This window comes from Lycorma delicatula, chromosome 4 (assembly GCF_047948215.1).
Source record: "Lycorma delicatula isolate Av1 chromosome 4, ASM4794821v1, whole genome shotgun sequence".
Classification (NCBI taxonomy): domain Eukaryota; kingdom Metazoa; phylum Arthropoda; class Insecta; order Hemiptera; family Fulgoridae; genus Lycorma; species Lycorma delicatula.
The window spans coordinates 202023206-202045615 of NC_134458.1; the positions used below are offsets into that span (position 1 = coordinate 202023206).

At 30.1% G+C, this 22410-nt stretch overlaps 1 protein-coding gene across 7 annotated transcripts in view; it reads left to right on the forward strand.

The window, feature by feature from the left end:
• Positions 1 to 22410, forward strand: part of Arms (Ankyrin repeat-rich membrane spanning) — a 310321-nt gene that overhangs the window by 276006 nt on the left and 11905 nt on the right. For 6 of the 7 annotated variants that reach the window (XM_075365014.1, XM_075365013.1, XM_075365015.1 and 3 more), the window contains 2 exons: positions 12113 to 12228; positions 19139 to 19249. In XM_075365014.1, the coding sequence (XP_075221129.1) occupies positions 12113 to 12228; positions 19139 to 19249 (227 nt within the window). The remainder of the gene's footprint in view (positions 1 to 12112; positions 12229 to 19138; positions 19250 to 22410) is intronic. The other variant, XM_075365010.1, reaches the window with a different exon arrangement.

The window sequence follows — 22410 nt, forward strand, 5'->3', positions numbered from 1 at the left end:
CATAAGAGTTGGTCATATCAAAAATTGTTTCAGACAAATGTTTTAGGTATGTTTACAGGAGTATAACCACTTTAAAACGATTAAATGCTGTGCCCATTAAGGAAGGTATGATTTTTTTTGTCTTTGAAACTCCATTTTTCCACCTCCTGGGCAAATGGTGATGATATCAAAAAACTTTACTTAGATAGGTTTTAGGCCCTTATCCAAAGAATAGTAAAATTTTAAATGAATTTGAAATTTTACTTAATAGGAAAGTTATAGTGATATTTTGTTTTTGAAGCTCCCCATTTCCACCCCCGTGGTCTGATTTTGCCCATTAATGAACTTGACCGAGTTTTTTGTTTTTTCGTTATATTTTATGTATCAATTCAAAGATGGTTGGCACAAAATTACAGCAGTTACTGTATCCACAAGAAAGTGAAATATATATATATATATATATATAAACTTTTGAACTGATGGTGGTTTTGGGGTATGGAGGATATTAAACGCAAAGATATGTCAAAGTTTTCTGGAAGTCGAATCATTGTACCCATTACAATAGATAGCTTTCTTATGAAATCTAACTAAAAACTGTTGATTGAAAAAGGTTGATCCAATATAAAGTGTTTTATTGATTATCTTTTTAATCGGAGGGATATTGTTTATCAGCATTTTTTCTCATAATAGTCGACAAAGAATTTTATTTGACAATACATCATTTGAGAGTTACTGAAAAAGAAGTAGCTGGGAAATAAACCAGGAATTGATGGATAATATGAAAATGTGAAATATTTGTTTGTTATTTAGCGTTTTATAACTGGGATGGCAGGTAGCAGGTATCGTTTCCCTCTTGTGCGAAACAACAGGTACCGAAAATGAAATCTGAAAATAAGTCGTTCGATATAGTATAAGTATCTTAAAATCAATAAATTTTAAGAAAAATTGGAAATTCTCAACAGAAAAAGAACCGGTTAGTGGATCATACAATAAAGCATCCAGGATTAATTTAGTCATACAAGGAAGTTTTGCATATAAGAATTATTTGCAGTGAAAAATATTAAGGTACATAATGCAAATAAATTTTTGAAGAAATAGGTCGTTGCAAATATATTAAGATTAAAAGATATGTGAGAATGGATCATATTAGTGATGCGCCTGATTACTAGTACCAAGTAATTTTTAAAAATGTTTCTGCCCATTTTATTACAAGCCTGCCTTTGAAAAACTACGAATTACTTCATCCTTCTGTACTTTCTAACATGATTTCCCGCTTGATAACTTTTCACCAAACCAGAGAACCTATTCTGTGTACTGCTTTGTAGGACTCATTTTACTTTTTTTCTTTCCTTTTAACATTCTAAAAACAATAAAAGTTCCTTTGTAATGATTCTGTTATATCACACCTTCCTGCCCTTTCTGTCATATCCCATTTTTTAAATTGTCTTCATGATTGAAAATAAATAATAAGTTTTTTTATTGCTGCTACAATTTTTATAAAAAATCTGTTTTATATGTAGATTAGGGGTTTGTCTCTTAATCTTTACAAACATTAGTACTGTTATCTTTATTTGTTTATAGTATTGCAGGCTTCGACTATTCACATCTTCTAGCTGCCACTTCTCTTCAGTACCTCATTCCCACCACCAGACCCAAACATATAGTTAGAAAACAGAAACTATTTATCAGTGCGATCAAGGTTTTCTCTTGGTTTTCCTTAATTTCTTCAGGAAAATTGTAGAATAATTTCCTTAATCACAGATAAGCAATAACATAACTACTAATTTTTAACAATCTATTTTGTTTAATATATAATATACTTTTGTACTAATCTGAATAAATTTATTTATTGTAATCAAGCATTTTTTAATTTTTGATAATGTATAGAAACTGACTTGTTTAATGTTAATCAGTTATATTTTCCTTATTTTATAGCTCTCTTTGTTTTTATTAGATATATGCTACTTTCTGAAGTATTGTGAAACTGTTAGGTTTAAGTAAATTAATGTAACATATGAAACTCTATTTTTCTAAGGCCTGTAACAGTACTGAAATATAAAACTATAACAGGTTTATACTAATTATATTCCAAGCTTTCAGATACTAAATTAATTATTTACAATTCTTGTAAAGATTTTATATTAATATTCAGGAAGCAACTTAATTTGGCAGCCCAAAATTATGCATATAAATTCCTTGGTCTTGTGAAAGTTCAATTTAGGTGTGTTATTTGCTATACTTATTATACAGATGTACTTCTGTAATTAATACTTTCAACCAGCCACAAATCATAACAAGGAGACAACAACATTGCCAATATTGTTTAAAAACTATGTAATTGTAATTCTAAGCATTGGCGTGATATTTTATTTTTATAAAAAAAAAAAATACTGATTTTTCTCTGTGTTTTCTGAATATTTTGTTAGAATTCCTAATTATTTTTTCAGATAGCTCCTTTTAATAGGAAATATTTCTACAATTACATAAAAAGTGTAAGTGCACCTACTTGATAATACAATCTGTAAACACAAGTGCCTTTCTGCCCTTCCATTCCCACTTTGCTACAAATTCATTTTATTCCCGATTTTTGAGCGGTGTGAATACTGCATGGTAAACCAAAGTTAGCTTTTTGTTAATCTTATGATAGAGGTCACAAATAAGTTGTAATTAAAGTCAAAATAATTGCATCATGAGACATTGGTGCTCCAGATCGACAGATGATTTATTCCTATTTGACTGAATTTATGTAGTGATAACAGTTTAATATTTATATTTTTGATGTTATAAAACAAAATGTTCTGTAAATTATATCTTCTCAGCTGTTTTTTGCATTTCAGAATAAATAGTATTAACCATGTAGTGTTGTAAATGTATACCTTATCTAAATTAATTGAGTAAATTACAAAATTATTAAAACGATTAATAAATTATTAAAGCAAAAAATAATATTAATAGAATAATAATGAAATAAATAAGATTAAAAAATGAAAAATAAAGTGAGATTCATAATTTTAACTAAAAGGTAAGCTTACACTGCAGAGGTAGAAAATGCAATACAGAAGTAGAAGTTTAGTTTTTTATGTCAAACAAATTAGAACAGGAAATAACAGGCAAAATATATTAAAAGGCCATATCACAGATAAAATTATTTTAAAAGCCCATTATCTTACTAGTTGCATAAAATAATTATTATTTAAATATTAGTAAACTGATTTTACTTTCTTTTTTTTTTAATAAAAATTATTTATGTTATTAATTACAGTAGTTAAAAATAACTAACTTTGTTGGTTTTGAGTAAAATTGTAAATACTTTTTTTACAACTTGATGCTTTTTCTCAACATTTAAACCACCTTGGAGGGTGTAGTAAACTAACGATGAATTATAAATGACTAGGGTTATGTTTAAAATTTTTTCTCACATTAAACTACACCTACAATAGTCATGCCACGTAATGTTAGTGTTTATTAATAACTAATACCATTCAAAATGTTTAAATTGTAAGCTTTGGAAGTATATTTCACTTCTAATTAATGGAATATTATACAGTTTTGAAATTTATTTGGATTTGTATGTGTTGCAGTTTTAAATTCTATATTCTGAAAGATAAAAATAATAAAGTCATGATAAAGGTTTCAAATTAAAGAGAAATTTCTTAAGTATTTGTGGCAGTAAAGTTCAGTTATATTGAAATCTCCATAAGTTTACACATCAATGAAATAATCCATTTCCTGTTGTGTTCTGTTGAGAACACAAGGAAAGACAGTTTGCGGTTAACCACTGCGATCCACTGTTTTTAGTAGGTTTCATGTTGTGTACATGCTTAGCTTCACAAAACTGCAAAAGTGAAATTTTAGAGGCATAAGGTAAAAATATTGTGGGGGCAATTGCTTTCATTCATCTTTTGTGTTTCACATCAGGAAAATGTCTCATTGAAGGAATCGCAGACATAGACAAAGCACCATTCTGTTCGAAAATGAAGTTATATCTGTTATTTGGATAGATGCAAATACTTCAAGTACAAAAAAAAATCATTCAACAATGTGGGTCTTACTACAGAATATAAACAAATATTGAACTTTGGGGAGAAATTACCTTAATGTTCAATGAACTTTATGTGGATTTCATATGGCCCACATCCTGTTGTGTCTGGGCATCCCTAAAAGCATGACAAGTAGCATCTTTACTGAAAATTACTCTTTCTAAAAACATTTTTCATTGTCAATCTCATTTAGAATATTGATAAACAAATTAATTTCTTTCAGATTATTGCATGGAAGTATCTTTTGTTGTAAATCAGAGTTTCCCCCAATGAGACTAACGTGCTTTTTAACTCTTGATGAAGAAATTTTTTTGTAATTCTGTTATGAATACATTTATGTGCACAATTTTTAGTAGAAAAATAACTTTCTCAAATTTTTCATTGCTTTCATCACTAAGAGATGCTGGCCTGTCTGAATTTTTCTTAAGTAGTACTATTTCTTTAAACTTCTTGTTTTTCAGAGTGAAAGGTCCTCATTTAAAAAAATCAATTCTTTGTAATAACACATATTAGACTTCACTCTTTACAATCACTGTATCAGCTACTTGGAGTGGTATTAACCATGTTCTGGATTCACCCTACCTACACAAGTATGTTCTGCCAAACACTTTGATCAGCCTTTTCCAATCTTAGGATTTTCCTGTTTAATTTTGTTGCAAATTATTAAGAACTATTACATCAAATGAGAATGTCATTTAGGAACTTAATCCTAGAAGAAAAAAAATAACACATCATGGAAATATGTTTGACACTGAAAGAGTTGGTCATCAATCTTTGTAGTAGAGTGGTAGAAAGGCAGAGGCCTTTCATCTGAAAGGTCCTGAGTTCAAATCCTAGTTGAGCATGGCATTGTTCATATGCTGCAAAATTCATTCCTGATAAATAAGTGGCCATAACTAGTGTGTTATTTGCTGAAAGGAAATAAATAAATGATTATAATATCAAATTGAGTGTATAATTATTATAATCGACCTTGAGAAATTTAAGTAGTAATATCAGAGTGCTGTACATGTCAATAATTATGTGATTAGAGGCACAACACTGATGCCACAGATGTGGATTTAGCTCCCTATGCTACAGTGTAGCCTGTCTATTCTTTTAGATGGTCTGGAGTTATCAACACATTTACTCCGTGATGAAAATCTTAATAATTTTTATACTTGATTTCTTTCTTCCACTTATGGGTTACCTGATCTTTTTATTGAAGGGCTTCTTACTTTCTTATAGGTTATATGGTTGAGAATTTTCTATTTTATATCAATCCTAACCGTACTGCTTATTTCAAAAGTAATTTAATAGAAGTAAGAGACCACATAATTTCCAATCTAAAATAATACGTACTTGCTGTCAGCTTTCCCCTTGATTCCTAACTAATTTTATCTTACGTTATCCTTAAAATTTTAAATGCATTATCCATTAAATGATCCTTTATTTTTATGTAAATTTAAAGTAATGTTAATGCAATGGACGATTAGCCACTAATAAATGTCAACACTACACACTGAAACTGCAACCAGTGTTTAACTTTGGCCGTCTACAGGGGTCGGTTTATTAAATATTACTCTGGAAATTTACATTCTGCTCTTCCTTCATGCCCTTCAATTTATACTACTGACTAAGGTGTTGTGGTTGTTATGAAATCATAGAGTTGTAAAGAACCAATCTAATGTTTTATCCAACACTTTAAAACTGCTGATTGGTAGTTTAATTGATGATTGAAGTGTAAATAAATTATAAACCTATCTCTAAATCATTATACAGCTTGTTTGTATTTTCGATTCAGTAGATTTTTCTCCTGGAGTTTGCTATAAATTTATCTTATAATGTAATAATAATCACTGTAATTAATTTACTTCTCTGTTAGATGACTACCTGTGGTTTTAAAGTAGATAATATCTGAATCATTAGTTAATACTAAAATTAAAAATATATAAAATAATGTTGTGCACTAATAAAATTCAATACATATATATATATATATATATATATATACATTATAAAAATTGTTACGTTCATCTACGTGTTATAGGATTCAGAATTAGTGGCCAAGTTAGTTTAAAAACTTACCAACAAAGTAATATCTCTTTAAAAGAAAATACTTTAATTTTTAATAGTCTGGTTAGAACATCTTTTAGATTCTTATATAATTAATTTATTAAAAATAGAATCTGAAGCATGAAATACATCATCAAAACTGAAACATTATATAATTGTTATGCATTTATAAACTTTCATTTATTGATCCAGTTTACTTACATTGTTCTGTTGTTTAAAAAAAATTTGTTTTCTTTAACAACATTTTATATTGCTTATTATATAAACTTAAAATTATTATTTAAGTTAATGTTGAAGAACTATGAACATTTTCATTTAAAGTAGTTGTTAGTTTTATTGTTGTACTTATAAAAATATAAATATACAGTTTTAATATTGTACCTTATTTAATTATTATTGTTCTATTATAAGTATACTATAATTTATTAATATATAAATGTATTATAAATAAATACAGATATTTATCTTACCTTTACTTAATTTTAAAACTTACATATTGATTATTGTTGTTTCGAGTATCCCATCACTTTTTTCACAATAGTACAATGCATTCATATTTTAATCTATTTTATTTGTATTTATGCTAATAACTGTTAAAACAATTACATGTTTCTTTTTTGTAATTTTTATTTTCATTTTGTGTATTTAATTAATTCAAATTATATAATTATCTTTTTTTTAGAATAATTATACCATTATGCAATAAAGAAACAAATAATTGTTATCAGTCACAGTTGAGTAGAGAATTTTATTACTTTTGTGAATTATACAGTATGTTTATGAAGACTACTGTTTTATATTATTTTTATGCAAGTCTAATTACCACTAATGAACTTTTGGTAACATTTAATTGGTTTTATTTCTTATCTTAGTTGTGTACACTCTTATCAGCTATAATAATTATTATTATTTGTTACTCTATTAATACCATTTTATTTATTCTGTTTTAATATTTTCTCTCTTCTCCTCTCCATCTCTTTTCTTTTATACTATTTATTGACTTACTTAATTACATTTCCCAGTTTAATTTGTTGATAACAATATTTTTATTAATAATTCTATTTAATTAAATTATCATTTATTTATTTTTTAAATATCAATTCAGTTAATTTTATTTTTAATTTCTTGAGGAATAATGTTTGCTAAAATGCATCGTGTAAGCAGTGTATATTTTTGTCAGAGTAACTGTTTTAAAATTTAAAAAAATCATTTCATATTTTTTTCTTTTTAATTTAAATGTTATCTTAGATGTATTAATTTTTTTCAAGTATTGATGCTAAACAACTAGAGTTTAATGATAATACTGTGAACAAAATAATTTAATAAACATTTGTAATGTAATTTCTTCTTTTAAAGGTAGTGAGTAGTTTGAATTAAATTATTAGGTTTAAGCATATTATATCAATAGTATTGCCAATAAAAAATTGGATATCCAATTTTTATCAGTAAAAAATGTTAATGTAATCTAAGATGAATATTTATTTATTGAAAAAAATATATTACTATTAATTTCTATTTTATTCGATTTTTTTTTTGTGTGTTTTTTGCTGTTTCTAATTCAAAAAAAGTGAAGATTTGCTTGATTTTGTGGTCATTTAATTAAATTTTTGTTATTCGTATCCTGTATGTTAAAAACATTATTCTTTTGTGTACTTATTTATTTATATTTATCAGTAAAAAAAAATTGCATTATGTATTTGCAAATAAAATATTCTTATTATTTTGAGGCTGTGCGGAGAGCAGAGGACCACAATCACTGTTCTCGTTACGTTGGACGTTAAAAACGATTTCAACCCCGCATGGTGGAGCGATATAATTCCGGGCCCCGGAGCATTCGTTCCATGTTCCTCAACACCTCCTCAGAATGGTGGACGCATACCTGTCGAACCGGGATCTCAATTACGAGACCGCGGCAGGCTGGCGTAGGACTGCGATCACGTCAGGGGCGGCGCAGGGGTCGATTCTCGGCCCCGACCTTTGGAGCGCCGTCTACGATAGCTTGCTGAGGCTGGAGATTCCTGAAGAATCTGTCTTGGTTGGGTACGCTGACGACGTTGCGCTACTTGTCGCAGACTGCGACGTGGAGCGCGCCCAACTGAGGCTCAGCCGAGCCATGCACAGAATCGGTGTCTGGCTGGACGACCAGAAACTCAGCTGAGCAGCTTCGGAGAGCCGCCGACAAAGCTGCGAGAGCTGTAACTGCTCTCAGCCGGCTCATGGCGAATGTCGGCGGACCGAAGACGGTGATTGCTGATGTCCACAGTGCATTCCATCCTGTTATACGAGTCGGAAATATGGGCCCAGGCATTAAGAACTGCAAGAAACCGGAAGCGGCTCGCGCAGGTGCAACGTACCGCAACCTTGCGAGTCGCTTCCGCGTATCGGACGGTCTCCGAACCTGCAGTACTAGTGGTCGCCGGGGTCATACCCATTGCTATTTTGGCAAGGGAGCGCCAGGTGATCTACAGGAGACAACGGACAGGCGAAGACCGGGAGACCATTGCCAACGAGGAACGGACTCGCACGTTCCTCGCATGGAAAGAGACCTGGGACCACGAGACCAGAGGACGATGGACCGCAAAGGCTTATCCCTCTGGTCAGACCGTGGACGAAGTGGCGGCATGGAGAGATGGAGTACTACATGACCCAATTTTTAACGGGTCACGGGTACTTACATGTCATAGGGAAAGCGCCGTCCCCCGACTGCCTCTGTTGCCCAGGTGTACGGGACGACGCTGAGCACACCTTTTTAAAATGTGTAGTGTGGGCGGCAGATCGAAGGACACTAGAGGTGGATCTCTGTGTACTGACCCTCCACAATGTTGTTGCAATGATGCTCCGCAATCTGAGCAGCTGGGAAAGTGTAGCCCGATTCGTCAGCAACCTTCTCAGGACCAAAAAGTTTGACCTGGATAGTCCTGAAAATTAGGTAGCACCTAATCAGGCTAGTATAGGAGGACTTGACCAGAAGTAATGTGTTTAACAGTTCCGGGTCAAGTCCTGGTAGAAAGGGGGGTAGTTTTAGTCTGTAGTCTGCTAATAGTGACCATCAGCAGGAGTCCGACACTCCATGCGTAAATGCATTTCCACCTCCCTCCGCAAAAAAAAATTTTATCATTATTATTGTTATTATATATTCCTTTCTTTTGTGAGCTAATTAATTTTAAATCTCAACATAATCACCACTTCCTATGCCCTCAGTCGTGTTTTTGTGTTGTACAGGTTTTACTTTCTATTTATCCTTCAACGATCAAATTAATCAAACCTTCATGACTTATCAAAACCTAGTTCATTTCTTTATGAGATTCTTCCACAAAATTCTCTCCTCTTCAATTCTCAACATCTTTTTAATTTATATTTTATCAACTAACCTAATTTTCATCATCTTCTGTAACACCAAATTTGAAAGGTTTATATTTTTTCTTTTCTAATTTTTCTGTTTTCAATGTTTTGCTGCCATAAAGTGCTATACTACGCATAAATAATTTCAAGAAAATCGTTGTAATCCTTATTTCACTGTTAGATACTAGCTGACTTTTTTTCTACATAAAAGTTGCCTTTACTTTTGAGTTCTGTCTTACTTTTACCTTCTTTTGTAATTTTGTGATTCCTCTTATAAGTTATGTTCACGTTGACATATTACAAAATTGACAGTATATTATCTTGTAATATAATACAATATACCCTCATTATCAATATTAAATATTTTACTTTGGTTTTCATAATTATTTATATTTTCTGTTTTTGTATTTATGATAATGATGAAAATAATTAAAAATTGATAACATTTTAAACTACAACAAACCAAATTTATTGAACGTTTTCAAAACACACATGATAACAATTTTAGTGGCTTTTGTGACTATTTTCACCAACTGTAAAGATCAGTTTGTACATTCCAGGGACATTGTGTTTGTTTTGTAACATATTCTGCCTTTGGTTTGTCTTCTTTTTATGGCTTGTTCCGAAGGCCACATTATATCCAAATGTTTTTTAAATTTGTAAGCTATTTTCTTCATTTCTGTATTTTAATGCGGTGAATGTTTTGTTGATGTTTGTTTTTTCTTTTATTTATTTTATCTATTTGTGTGCACAAGGTATTTTATAATTTCTTTTATGTTTTCCATTGTTTTTATCTTAAATATGAACAGTGCCTTAAATTTTGTATTCATTATTTTACATTTTAATGATATATTACAAATAAACAATATAGAAGCGAAATATGGTCAAACAATACACTCTGAAGAATAAAAAATAAACAAATAATTAGTCTATATAGAAATAATTACAGTAGTCAGTAACATTGTTAAACGTTAGAAAAAACCATAATGAGTCAATTATTCACATTTTTATATTGAGATATTGGATTGTTGATAAAATTAGTATATCTTTCTTTTCATTAAGTATATGAACGAGTGTAATGAATTGACCAATGAATTTTCAGATACGATTGATAGTAGCAGGGTGAAAAAATATATTATGATTATTTTCTTAAAAATAATAATTGAAATGTGAAATCAAAATATATTAGCACTGTACTTTTGACAGCATAATTGTTAATATGACTGAAATATCCATTATATTATTAAATAATTTATATAAAAATAGAGATACTTAATGTAATTTTGTACCATTTGGCTTTAGATTTATTTTTTTATATTTTGGTTTTAGAACCAATAAGATTATTGTTGGGTGTATATTGTTAAAATATAATTTATTGATTTAGTTTACTGTCACCTTTATTTTTCTTTAACTGATTGTGAAGTATTAACTTTTATAACAGTTAATGGTTTTTTATTGTTGTGAAATTTTGTTTGTGTTATTATAAAAGTATATGTTTTAAAAAGTATACAAATGCAGGAATGTGTGTGAGTTTATGTGGTGTGTATGTATGTGTGGTGTGTGTGTTGGAGTAGGTTGATTATTTTCATTAACATAGCTTCAGTGCACACCTTTACAGATTTATACATGTAATAATAGTACAGCATATGGAACAGCTGACCAATACCTGTTCTGTTAAGATTTTTTAGGTTATGTATTGCCATTTAAGCTTTAATTGCAACACCATAATCACCTGCCTAGTATCAAGTTTGACTTCCATGGGTCATAGTGATATAAGCCATAGAAGAAGATTATACTTTTCACTGAACGAGATACAACCTGCTGGTCAAATTCAGTTTGTCTTTCCAAGGGATGCATGAATCAACCTTCCCTGCATTCAGCAAAGTTTTACTTTGCTGAGAGAAGTGAAATTTTGAACTCAATCTTAGTTTTTTAACAGGTTTCAGAAATGCCCAACTTATCATAATGCAGTCCTGGATCTAGTTAACGTACTGTGTGAGGCAAAATTTATACACTGAGAGAAATGACTTTACCCTGTCCAGGACCACCAATTAAATGGCATTGAAACCCAGTTCTGTCAACAAAAAGTAGAAGCCTCCTTCAATGAGTCGGATCGAGAATAAGATAATCTGGGTTAACATTATCATTGAGCCATTGAGGACATCCACTTCTCTTACTGTCAGAGGGCTGGCCAGTGTTCACATATGGGTCATTGGTTGATTGTACAACCCACACGTTCGATCTCACATTTTGCTGCTGGGTGGAACATGGCTACTCATAAATTAAGACATACAGTCCATGTACATCAGTAGTTATTTATATTTAATAATATTGCCACATATTTTTTCATTTCTCATATATTTCCACCAGATTATGATGATTTCTTACTTATAAACTTGCACCATCTTTTCTGATTCATAACCCAGTATTCCTTACATCTCTTATTCCTTCTTTTTTTATCTATGTTTGCATGTTTTTGGCATATGTTTTAAAGCTTTATCAGTTTGTTCCTACCCGTAGTATTTATTGAAGTTTTTCATACCTTTTTATGTGTTTTTCTTCATTGTTTTTATTTTTTTATTTTACTAATATTTAATTTAATAATCTGATATTTTTAACATTATTTTATTATGATTCTTCTACATCTATATTTTTATTTTGTACATTCCCTGTGTATTTTTTCTGATGGATTTCAGGTGTTGGTAGTGGTGGAAATTCAATAAATAGATGTATTGGTCGTTCAAGGACATTGAGTCAGGGTAGTTGTGCATCCATAGCAGAACATAATGAAACTGATGTACTCATTCTCCAGGTAAAGATATTTTTTTAAATTTTCAATTCTGTGTATTTCTCCAAAAAGTAGGCTTTTGATAAAACTTAATCACTTGTGAAGTAAGGGACATTTTTATAAAACTGGTAAATTTTAAGGTGATGGATATAAAAACTAAATTTAAGAATAATGTTATATTTTTTGTTGCGTGAAATAGAATTACTGTAATTTATTAATAATTAATTATTTATGTTGAAAAATTTTATAATAAAAGAAATATCTAATTTAATATAATGTAGTTTACATGCCTGTTGGTACCACATCCAATCTGTATGCAATACAGAAATCACAATTTGTAGGCAATCTAATGTTCGACACAACTCACTCCACTCCTGAAAATTACCTGTTTATCCTAAAGAATAACAAAAATATGCCAGACTTTCTTGGGAAAATGAGGAGTAAAATGATTTTCCTTTACCTTCTTCACTAACCCTTCACTTCTTTTCCTCTTCACTAAGTGATTTGTAACTATACTGTTAGAAATCACTATGGCAAAAACAAAAATATTCAGCTCTACAAGTGACACCATCATCTTGCACCATATTCTTCTTCAAAAAGTGAGATCTTTTATCCTGATGTGCTTTATTTCCATCACAGCTATAAGAAATTGTTGAACAGGTTGCATGAAGTGACAAATTAATGAAATAACATGAAATAGTGTATTATGCATGTTGTCTATACACTGTGGAAGAATATTTTTATGCATCACTGGAAAATAATAAAAAGATAATTTTTTCTTTAATACATTACATGAATTAATCATCTAGAAAAGTAAATATGAAATTATCTTGATTTAAATTTTTTTTCTTAATATTGATAAGTTAATCAGAAGATCAAGTTTTTATGTAGTGCTTACCTCCTTAAAGTAAGAAAACATAGTACTTAAGTATATCTCACTATTGACCTTAAGTGAAAGCATTGTTTCAAAATTATATATCTTAAATAAATAAAAATAAAATTTAAGCAATCCATCTTCAGCTCTTTCACTTGGCAATGCCCTTCTAAAATTTTGGATACCAGGTTTTTTTTAATATTTTGTTCTATTGAATCAATAAAATGCAAAAAAAACTGGGGTACAATCTTTATAGAATTAATGTGTATGTGATTTTTTTTACATTTATCGTACTGCCCATGCACAACATTTAACTTATTTAGTGAATCAATCCTAAACAAAATTGATTGTAGTGTTTATAATTGTGTACTACTTCTGTTCAAAGTAGTTCTACTTTAAAGTACTACTTAAATAGTTAGTTAGTCACTGGCTAATCCACTACTCTTGATATCTAGTATAATTAGGCAGCTGCTGTGTTTTATTGTATTTATAATTTTTTTCTTTGTTTATCACATTTAGTTTTGATGATTAAAGTGCGCAATAAAATTAAACCTAGGTAATTTAAATTTATTACAGTATTGATTGATTTATATTTTTCTATACTGCTGATAAATTTTTAAATAATATGACTAAAATTTCTGTGCAATTAGATTATTACATAAAATTATTGAGTACATGCTTATAAAATTCATCCCAGTTGAACACACACACACACATTTGCATATATTTTTTTATAATGCAATAGTAATGTTGAAATCTTATGCAATGAAACCCTACCTATTAATGAAAGTGGCTATACTTTAAAATATTTCTCCCTTATAAAACGATTTTAGTGAATAATTAAATTAAAATGCACACTTTTGGAACTTCAAGCGACATTAAAAAAAATCAGTATTTTCAGATGTGGAATATATATTTTATTTGAACTTTATTAATGTATTATTAATTTTTTTTATTGGTTAATTTTATACAAAAGCATGTAAGCTGTCAATATCTCTTTTTTATTTTTTAGTTAAATTCAGGTTGTACCATTTTTTTTTTTAATACACTACAGTCAACATGAATTTTATCTAACATATTGCACAACTTTTCTAATTTGGTTTCTCATTTCAAATAAGTTATTTAAACTACTGATGTTATTGAAACTATGGATAGCGTAAGTTATAAAACTAAGTTATTATGATACTATAATACATATGTTTTAGGTAAATGGCTTATTTGAATTTGGCCAATTTCGGGATTTAAATTCTTTTTGATCAACTTACGGGTAATCATAATAGATATTGCATTTTTAATCCTTAAATAATATGCCTTATAAAAATGTAATAAATGAATTTATAAAATATACACATTAAAAATAGATTGTTTTATGTACAATGGGAAAAGTGGGTTGTAAGTATGTACATACAAACATGACTGAATGCATTCCCAAATAGAATGTTCAAATTATAAACCTTAATATAATTATACTGTACAATATATGGTAGGGCTTTATATACAGTATGTTAATAGGTTCTTGCCAGTTCCAGAGGCATTAAATTATATTTAGTTTAGCTTTATTGATCTTATTATGTGAGTCTTAGTGAGTTAGTTTACTGATATATCATAAACAGTTTGCTTATAAAAAAAAAACTGATTTGTCACACTTTTGTATTTGGTAACAACATGGCTTGTGCAAAAGTAGTTGGTTTACAAATCATCCTAGTGATTTTTTATTAAATTTCACCTAAAGAAAGACTATTTCTGATTTAAGTAGAACAGTATGTAAATTTTATTTTGATTGTGTACGCAGAGATCGAGACAACAACTGGAGATCTCATGTTAATCTGGGTACTATGTTTTAACCAAGTAGTTGAAGGGGAAATAATGAGCTATACCATTTGTTCTGATGATGTTTGATGTGAACCTAATGATGACTGCTGTTTTTATATATATTTGGATTTTCATTCTAAAATAGAAAAAAATAGAATATGTAGGTGTATCCTCAGCTGCAAATCATACAGAACTTTCTTTCTTTTTTCCTGTTTAGCCTCCGGTAACTACCGTTTAGATAATTCTTCAGAGGATGAATGGGGATGATATGTATGAGTGTAAATGAAGTGTTAGTCTTGTACATTCTCAGTTCGACCATTCCTGAGATGTGTGGTTAATTGAAACCCAACCACCAAAGAACACCGGTATCCACGATCTAGTATTCAAATCCATGTAAAAATATCTGACTTTACTAGGACTTGAACGCTGTAACTCTCGTCTTCCAAATCAGCTGATTTGGGAAGACGCGTTAACCACTAGACCAACCCGGTGGGTTAAATCATACAGAACTGAGTTACCTGTACCTACTACCATTTGATTTGATAGAGATAAAACATCTGATATCAGAGCAGATGATACAGAGAATTTTAAAAATTCTTATCATGGTTCTGATGAGAAATCATCTCATTTAATTCAGTAAGGTGAATTTTAATATTTTAATTTACAATTTAAGTTCTCAAAGCAACAAACAGAACATGTTAACTTAAAACAAACAGTGAAATCCTTTAGAAAAAAGACTTACTATATTTTGAACCAAAAATAATACTATTACAATTTATTTTACTACAAAAAGTTCATTGTGTATGTGTACAGATGTTGATGGGCTAATGAAAGAATTTAGAGTTCTGCATATTCTCAAAGAGTTTTTTCTTTTGGCTCACTGAAAGTTAGGTTGAAAGCATTTTTACTGCGTTATGGAAACAACCATCAATACCATTAGCTCATACAGTCGATATGAAAGAAATGTATGAAAGCATGGTTTCAGTATTAGAAACAATAAAATATAAAGACCACATAAGAAATGTATGAAAGCATGGCTTTAATATTAGAAACAATAAAATGTAAAGACCACATGTGGCAGGTCATAGTGATCTGAAAATTGTCTTGACGTAAGGTTCATTACCATAGCAGTCCAAATGTTTTTGGCAGATGTCCAAGCGTGTTTTTGTTCATGTAACTGTGTGAGTTGTTTTGGGACCCATCTTGCACAGACTTTATGAAACCCAAGTCTATTGTGGAAGATTTCATAGGCAGAACCATGACTAATTTGCAGATGATGTGCAACTTCATCAGTACTTACTCGTCTGTCTAAGAAAACCACATCATGTGCACGCTCAATGTTTTCCTCATTTGTGGTGGTAAACAGTTGTCTGGCTCCTTTGTCATGCGTAACACTTATGCGGCCAATTTTTAATTTTTCAATCCATTTATAGACACTCCGTTGCGGCAACACACTGTCCCTGTACTGTACCGAAAGTCTTCGATGAATTTCAGCCCCTCATACACCTTCCATCCACAAAAAACAGATCACTGAACGTTGCTCTTCTTTGGTGCAAACAGAAAGCAGAGCACTCATGGTTAACGGCAGGGCAGCGATAATGGCACTAACCTAACAGCATCAAACCTGCACAGACATAACAACAATTAAACCACGCATGCATCATCTACGCAACATGACAGTACTACCAACATAAACAAAAATATAACTAAATTGTGGATAATAATTGACTTACCCTTTTAATACAATTTCTTTAATTTTATTGACCTTGGAATAAAAAATTACTGTACTACTATTTGTATTCAGGCATGGTGTATTTAAAATAAGATGCCAAAATGTTTCTTTTTAATTTTCTTTTAATTAAATAATCTATCTGTTTATTTTCTCCATACTAACCATGTATAGTATTTAAAATTTTATTTTGAACCAAGTCATTCAGTACATTCAAAGATAATTTCATAGAGATACAATTATACACTTAAATGGCTTGTTTTCTTATTAGTAAATTATAAGTTATTTTTTCTACTGATGAAACATTGAACTTGTAAAAAAAATAACTACAGATATGATTGGACTTTTGCATAAATTTATGATCATGGGTAATTTTTTTTTTTAGTTTTTGAATCTGAAAAACTTGATGTACAGCTATGTTGGTGGACATCCAATAATTGAGAAAGTACAGTATGCATTTATTCCACACCAATTTCTATGTCTTTTATTATTATTTGATATTTTGTTAATGAAATAATGTTATTTGAGTTTTCTGTTCACAATTTTAGTATAGAGTTGTTCATTCTCAAATATCCCAATTTAAAAATATTGGTTGCTTTCAAATTTTATGCACGTATGTAGTTTTTTGTACATCTGAAGCATGTTCAAAAAAATAATCAAATTTTTTGAAGTACATGGCTGTTAAAAACTATTAATCCATTTGAAAACTTGTAAGATGGTTGCATTAAAAGCATTAATTTTCTTATTATTCACTAGGGAGTTATGCCTCTGTTATCGTTTGACCAGCTGGCTTTCACCATCAGCAGATTCTTTTTTCATTGTTGTAGCATGCAATAATTTTCATTCTTAATTACTAATTCATAAGGTGAACATCTTTTATATCTTAATACAATTACATCATAAGTATATTCATAATTAATTTAATGCATTAACTCTATCATCACACAGTATAATATATTTTAATTTGTCAATAAAATGGTTACAGTTTACTTGAAAATCAACAAATTCTTTATTTAATTGTTCACAAATAACAATTGCAATCCTAGAATATTTCTAGGAATATTGTTAAATAATGACTAACAGGAGATTTTTTGTTATGGTGTGTTCAACTGTAAAGCAAAGTGTACACGTTATGTCCATTAAAAATTCTTTGTTTGATTCACACGCTGTTATCATTTAAGTTGTTTTACAATTATTACAATCAGTGATTTACACAAGAAACAAATTAACATAAAATTTTGTTTAAAATTCATGGGTCGGCCTTCAGGGGAAGGGAAAGGGAGAAAATCTCACTCAGCATTTTTAATCTGCGAGTTTTGTTCAAAGAATCAAATGATTGTTCTTCCATAGCCCCTGTACTCTACTGATCTGGCCCCAGTAAATTTTTTGTTTCTTAAACTCAAAACCACCTTTAAAAATCTGAAGGTTGTCATGATTTTGGTGAAATTTTAAAAAAATATTCATAATTATTATAATCAATTATAAACAAAGCCTTTCATGACTGCCTATTTTTAAATTAAAAAAAAAACACTCTTGAAACAAGTTTATTAATAAAAAAGGAAACAACTAAATTAGTGAAATGGACCAGGTAAGTATTAAAAATCGATGTAATAACAGTTCATTTATTTTTTGAACAAAATTTATATTTTACCTAATGTTCAGTCATAAGAGATAGAATTCAAATATTTTTATCTATCCAATTTTATGGCTAGTCACTTCTCTGTATCATTCAGGTGTACAGGTTGCCAGTAAATGTCAAAAATGTTTTATAATTGTAAATAAATTTCTGGTAAAAACTAATTCAGTTTTAAATTAAGCTACAATTTTAATTTCTTGTTGAAAATGATGTTGAAATGAAAATTCTAATGAAAATTAGAAAAAATACATTCTCACCAATGCACTTTTTCAATTGGAATTCACTTTTGGAATGCTGCAACTGTGCTAACAAATAAATTTCAAATCTGAATTTTTACCTTTCCACTCTAGAATAGTGGCATTTCAACATTTTTTTAATTCATTCCAGGTAATACATCAGGCTTCAAATATTGAACATTTTCAGTTTTGATTTTAAGGTAAACATTCAAAATTTATCCTAAGTCTCTATGGATATTATTGTTTAACCCTAAAAAATTGGAACTAATTACTGCTAGTATCTTTAAAATTGTGGACTCATAATAAAAAAAAAATAAAATTAAAATAATTTATTACTTTTTTTTTTTCATAATTTGAACTGATGTAAAAAGCTTACTTTAAGCTGAATTCAATAATTTTTATCAGATGTTTTTGTATATAAAAAAAAAGCAGCATTTCATGGAGGTGGTAATATTTCTATTACTGGTTGATTAGATTGTAATACACTAGTCGTTTCTAACTGCCTAATGTATTGTACTGTGTTTCTGTGTAATGCATTGTAACCCATTAAATATCGAATAAATATAGAAAGAAAACTGTCAAGTAACTAATACTGAATCACTTGGCCATATATTAACGTACATAACTGATTTATTTTATTTTTACAGCAGTCTCCAGTACACCCATCTTGTTGGACAGCAACACCGTATGAAAGCCAAAGTGATGTAAGTTCAGTATGTGACACGCCACCTTTATTAAGAAGCAGGAGAGGTTCAAAGGTATGGTTCTAATCTTACATCTTTTAAATGATTTTTTATTTTTTAATCAGCTGTATTTTGATTTGCAAAACCTTTATTTTTTAAGCTCCCAGAAATTCTAAGTGAATTTTACTACTCAAATAAATAAAATTGATTTTCTTATAACAAATAAAGGTAAGACTGCATTAAAAATGTAACCGTAAATTTTACCCATCCTTCAGTAGTCTGACTGAATGGTTGTAGTTCAGTCAGATACTTCCTTATGCCACTCAGAATTTTGTGGACAAGTTAGGTTAAAACAACTACTACTATGTTTCTGTTCTCAAATTACTTTCATTCCTGAAGGAAAGAAATTTTTGTTGTAGAATATATTTAGTGGTCAACACAAAATCATTGACCAGTAATGTGCTGCTTCTGTCTGATAAAAGATGCCCCTACATCCTAAGGGAATATGAGTATGAAAGGTGCCTCTTTTCTTGAAGGGATTATCATCACTCAAATGTTTTTGTTCTTATCTTTTATGCCATTCTCCTCGTTATCGGTTCTGTGAACATAGATATTGCCTTCTTGGTCCCTCATGCTGATGGATATTGTGTTTGATCTACATAGACATTGCATGCGTGAGTATGATCTACATAGACATTGCATGCGTGAGTATGATCTACATAGACATTGCATGCGTGAGTACTATCTACTTGTAGACTGACTCAGGGACTCGATCTCTTTTCTGGTAGCTGCATAATAATCTTGAATAGCTGAAGTGGCCATTAAGTAAAGTATGCCTTCAAATCCCCCTAAAATACAAAAATATTTTATCCCTGAGATATTAAATAAAAGTTCCTGAAATAAACAACTTGTGTTACAGTTTATTTCGCTATATCATCTGGTGATCTGCAGGTGAATAATTTGCTTTTAACTAATTTACCAGGGTTTTTTTTATTTTAAAGATCATTTTTATATGGTAAAGGTATTCAACTGTTACTTTTAAGCAAATTGAAAAGAAATTTTACCATCAATAATTTACTAGTAAAATAATGTGTTGGTTTACAACTATTCATCTCAGTCTTGTAATGCATGTGAAGCACCTAGGGTACAAGAGTCATAAGTCAGTATTGTTTACACAGAGAAAAATTATGTTCATTGCATAGCTAGTTCCTATACAGAATGAAAGTAGAATATACTACAGAATGACTATATCTATACAGAATGACTTGTAGAGCTGAATATTACCTGCATTTCAGTGAGCTTGACGTGCTGATATGCAACCATTTTTGTGGCTCAGTGAAGTAAGCTACTTGTATACTGTATTTTCCCTGGTGGGATGGTTTTTATTTTTAAGGATGCATGTACCATTTTTGGGAGTGACTATGACTCATCACAGATCACTTCAAACTATCAGTTATGGAGCTTGATGAACTCAGAGGATGAAGTAAGAAAGTAATGACTATGTATTCAGTAACCAGATATGACTAATGACACTGATAAGAAGATAAGTGCAAGGATTATGATGTACATACTTATGCATTTCATTTAGTCAGTTGATGATCTGGAATTCCTAAAGAATTTTCTGTTCAGCTACAATAATATTTTATTTTCTTCTTAGTGAATTAGAATAGTTTTAAAAATTAGATGATACTGAAAATTAGATTCAAACATTTAACTAGCATCAGATAACAAGCATACGAATCAAGCAAAACTGCAATACTGTAAAATTTGTTCATAGTGGTTGCATGGTAAACTCATAGAAAAGAACAAATTGACAATAAAGAAATGTTGTGAACAGCTTCTAAAATATTATCATGATGAGTGAGATGGCTTCCTTTTCAATATTGTGATGTGGGATGAAATTTGGGTGCTTCACTGTGACTCAGAAGAAAAACTGTAGTGCATGGAATACTAGCTCTATGTTTCACCACAATCAAAAAAATTCAAAACAAACCTTTGCAAAAAAATCTTCTTGACAGTATTCTGGGATTCCAAACAAGTGTATGTGATGACTACACATACCAGATTGACTGTAAGTTCTGTGTGATACATAGACATTTAAACAGCTTAGGAGATGTGTGCGTCATGTTCTGAATCCATTAAGTCTATAATTATGCACCACAATAATGCTCGACTGCATAAATAGTGGTCAACCAACAAGGCTCTTATGAAGTTCAAATTTGAATCTGAACCTCCATACTCATCTGATATGGTGCCTTGTGATTTTCAATTCTTTCTGCAATTAAAGAGGAGAATAAATGGTATTCATTTCACCATGAATGATGAACTGAAGGATGTAGTGAGGTAGTGGATCAAGGAAAAATCACCAGTATTCTTCACTGATAAAATGAGAAAACTGATTATCTTTTAGGAGAAATGTGTAGCTGTAAATGATTACTACATAGAAAAATAAATGTAGGTTTTTGTAGCAAATAAAATATAATTTTATGCCATTTGTGAATAATAAGTGACTTTGGGTTGCATTTCAGCTACCTCTTGAAGGATTAGGAAACCAAAGAAAAAATGAAATCGGAGGGCCATAGAAATGTTGGATGTAATGAATGATAGTATGACACCATTTATATGGTAAAGAAATTTTTATGGTAGAAAATTCATGTTGATTTGGAAATGGTGGACTGTATAGGCTAATGCTAGGGCTGGAACAATCTCTTGGACCGATATGAGAATGAAGATACTTGATGTATAAGATTACTAAACTACAAGATATAGTAAATGCATGTAATGATACATTCACTCGTGGAGCGGAGCTGTGTTATTTACAAATAAAGCACTGAGCATGACTAGTCGCTGGCAGAGTGAAGCCGATGTTGCTCCTGACAAATGCTATGTATAACTGTTTTAATGATTGGTTACAACCAAACCTTATGAGTTCTCCCACCACTTCTCAGTGTCCTAAATGCTGCTGGCCAAAAAGTATATTTTTTAATATACTTTTTAATTAGTTAAACACGAAAAATAATAAATAATTAAATCAAACAAACAAAATTACATACTGCTAACCAAAACAGTTATACAAAATAAAAGATATAAACAAAATTGTAGAGTTCATGAAATTACTATTTATCATGTCTATTGGAGACTGGAAGTTTGTGTAATTTCACAACAGGTTGCTTAAATGTTTCTTGCTCATTATGGAGTGTTACCACACACCAAGTTGTCTGCGCCAGGATAAATCT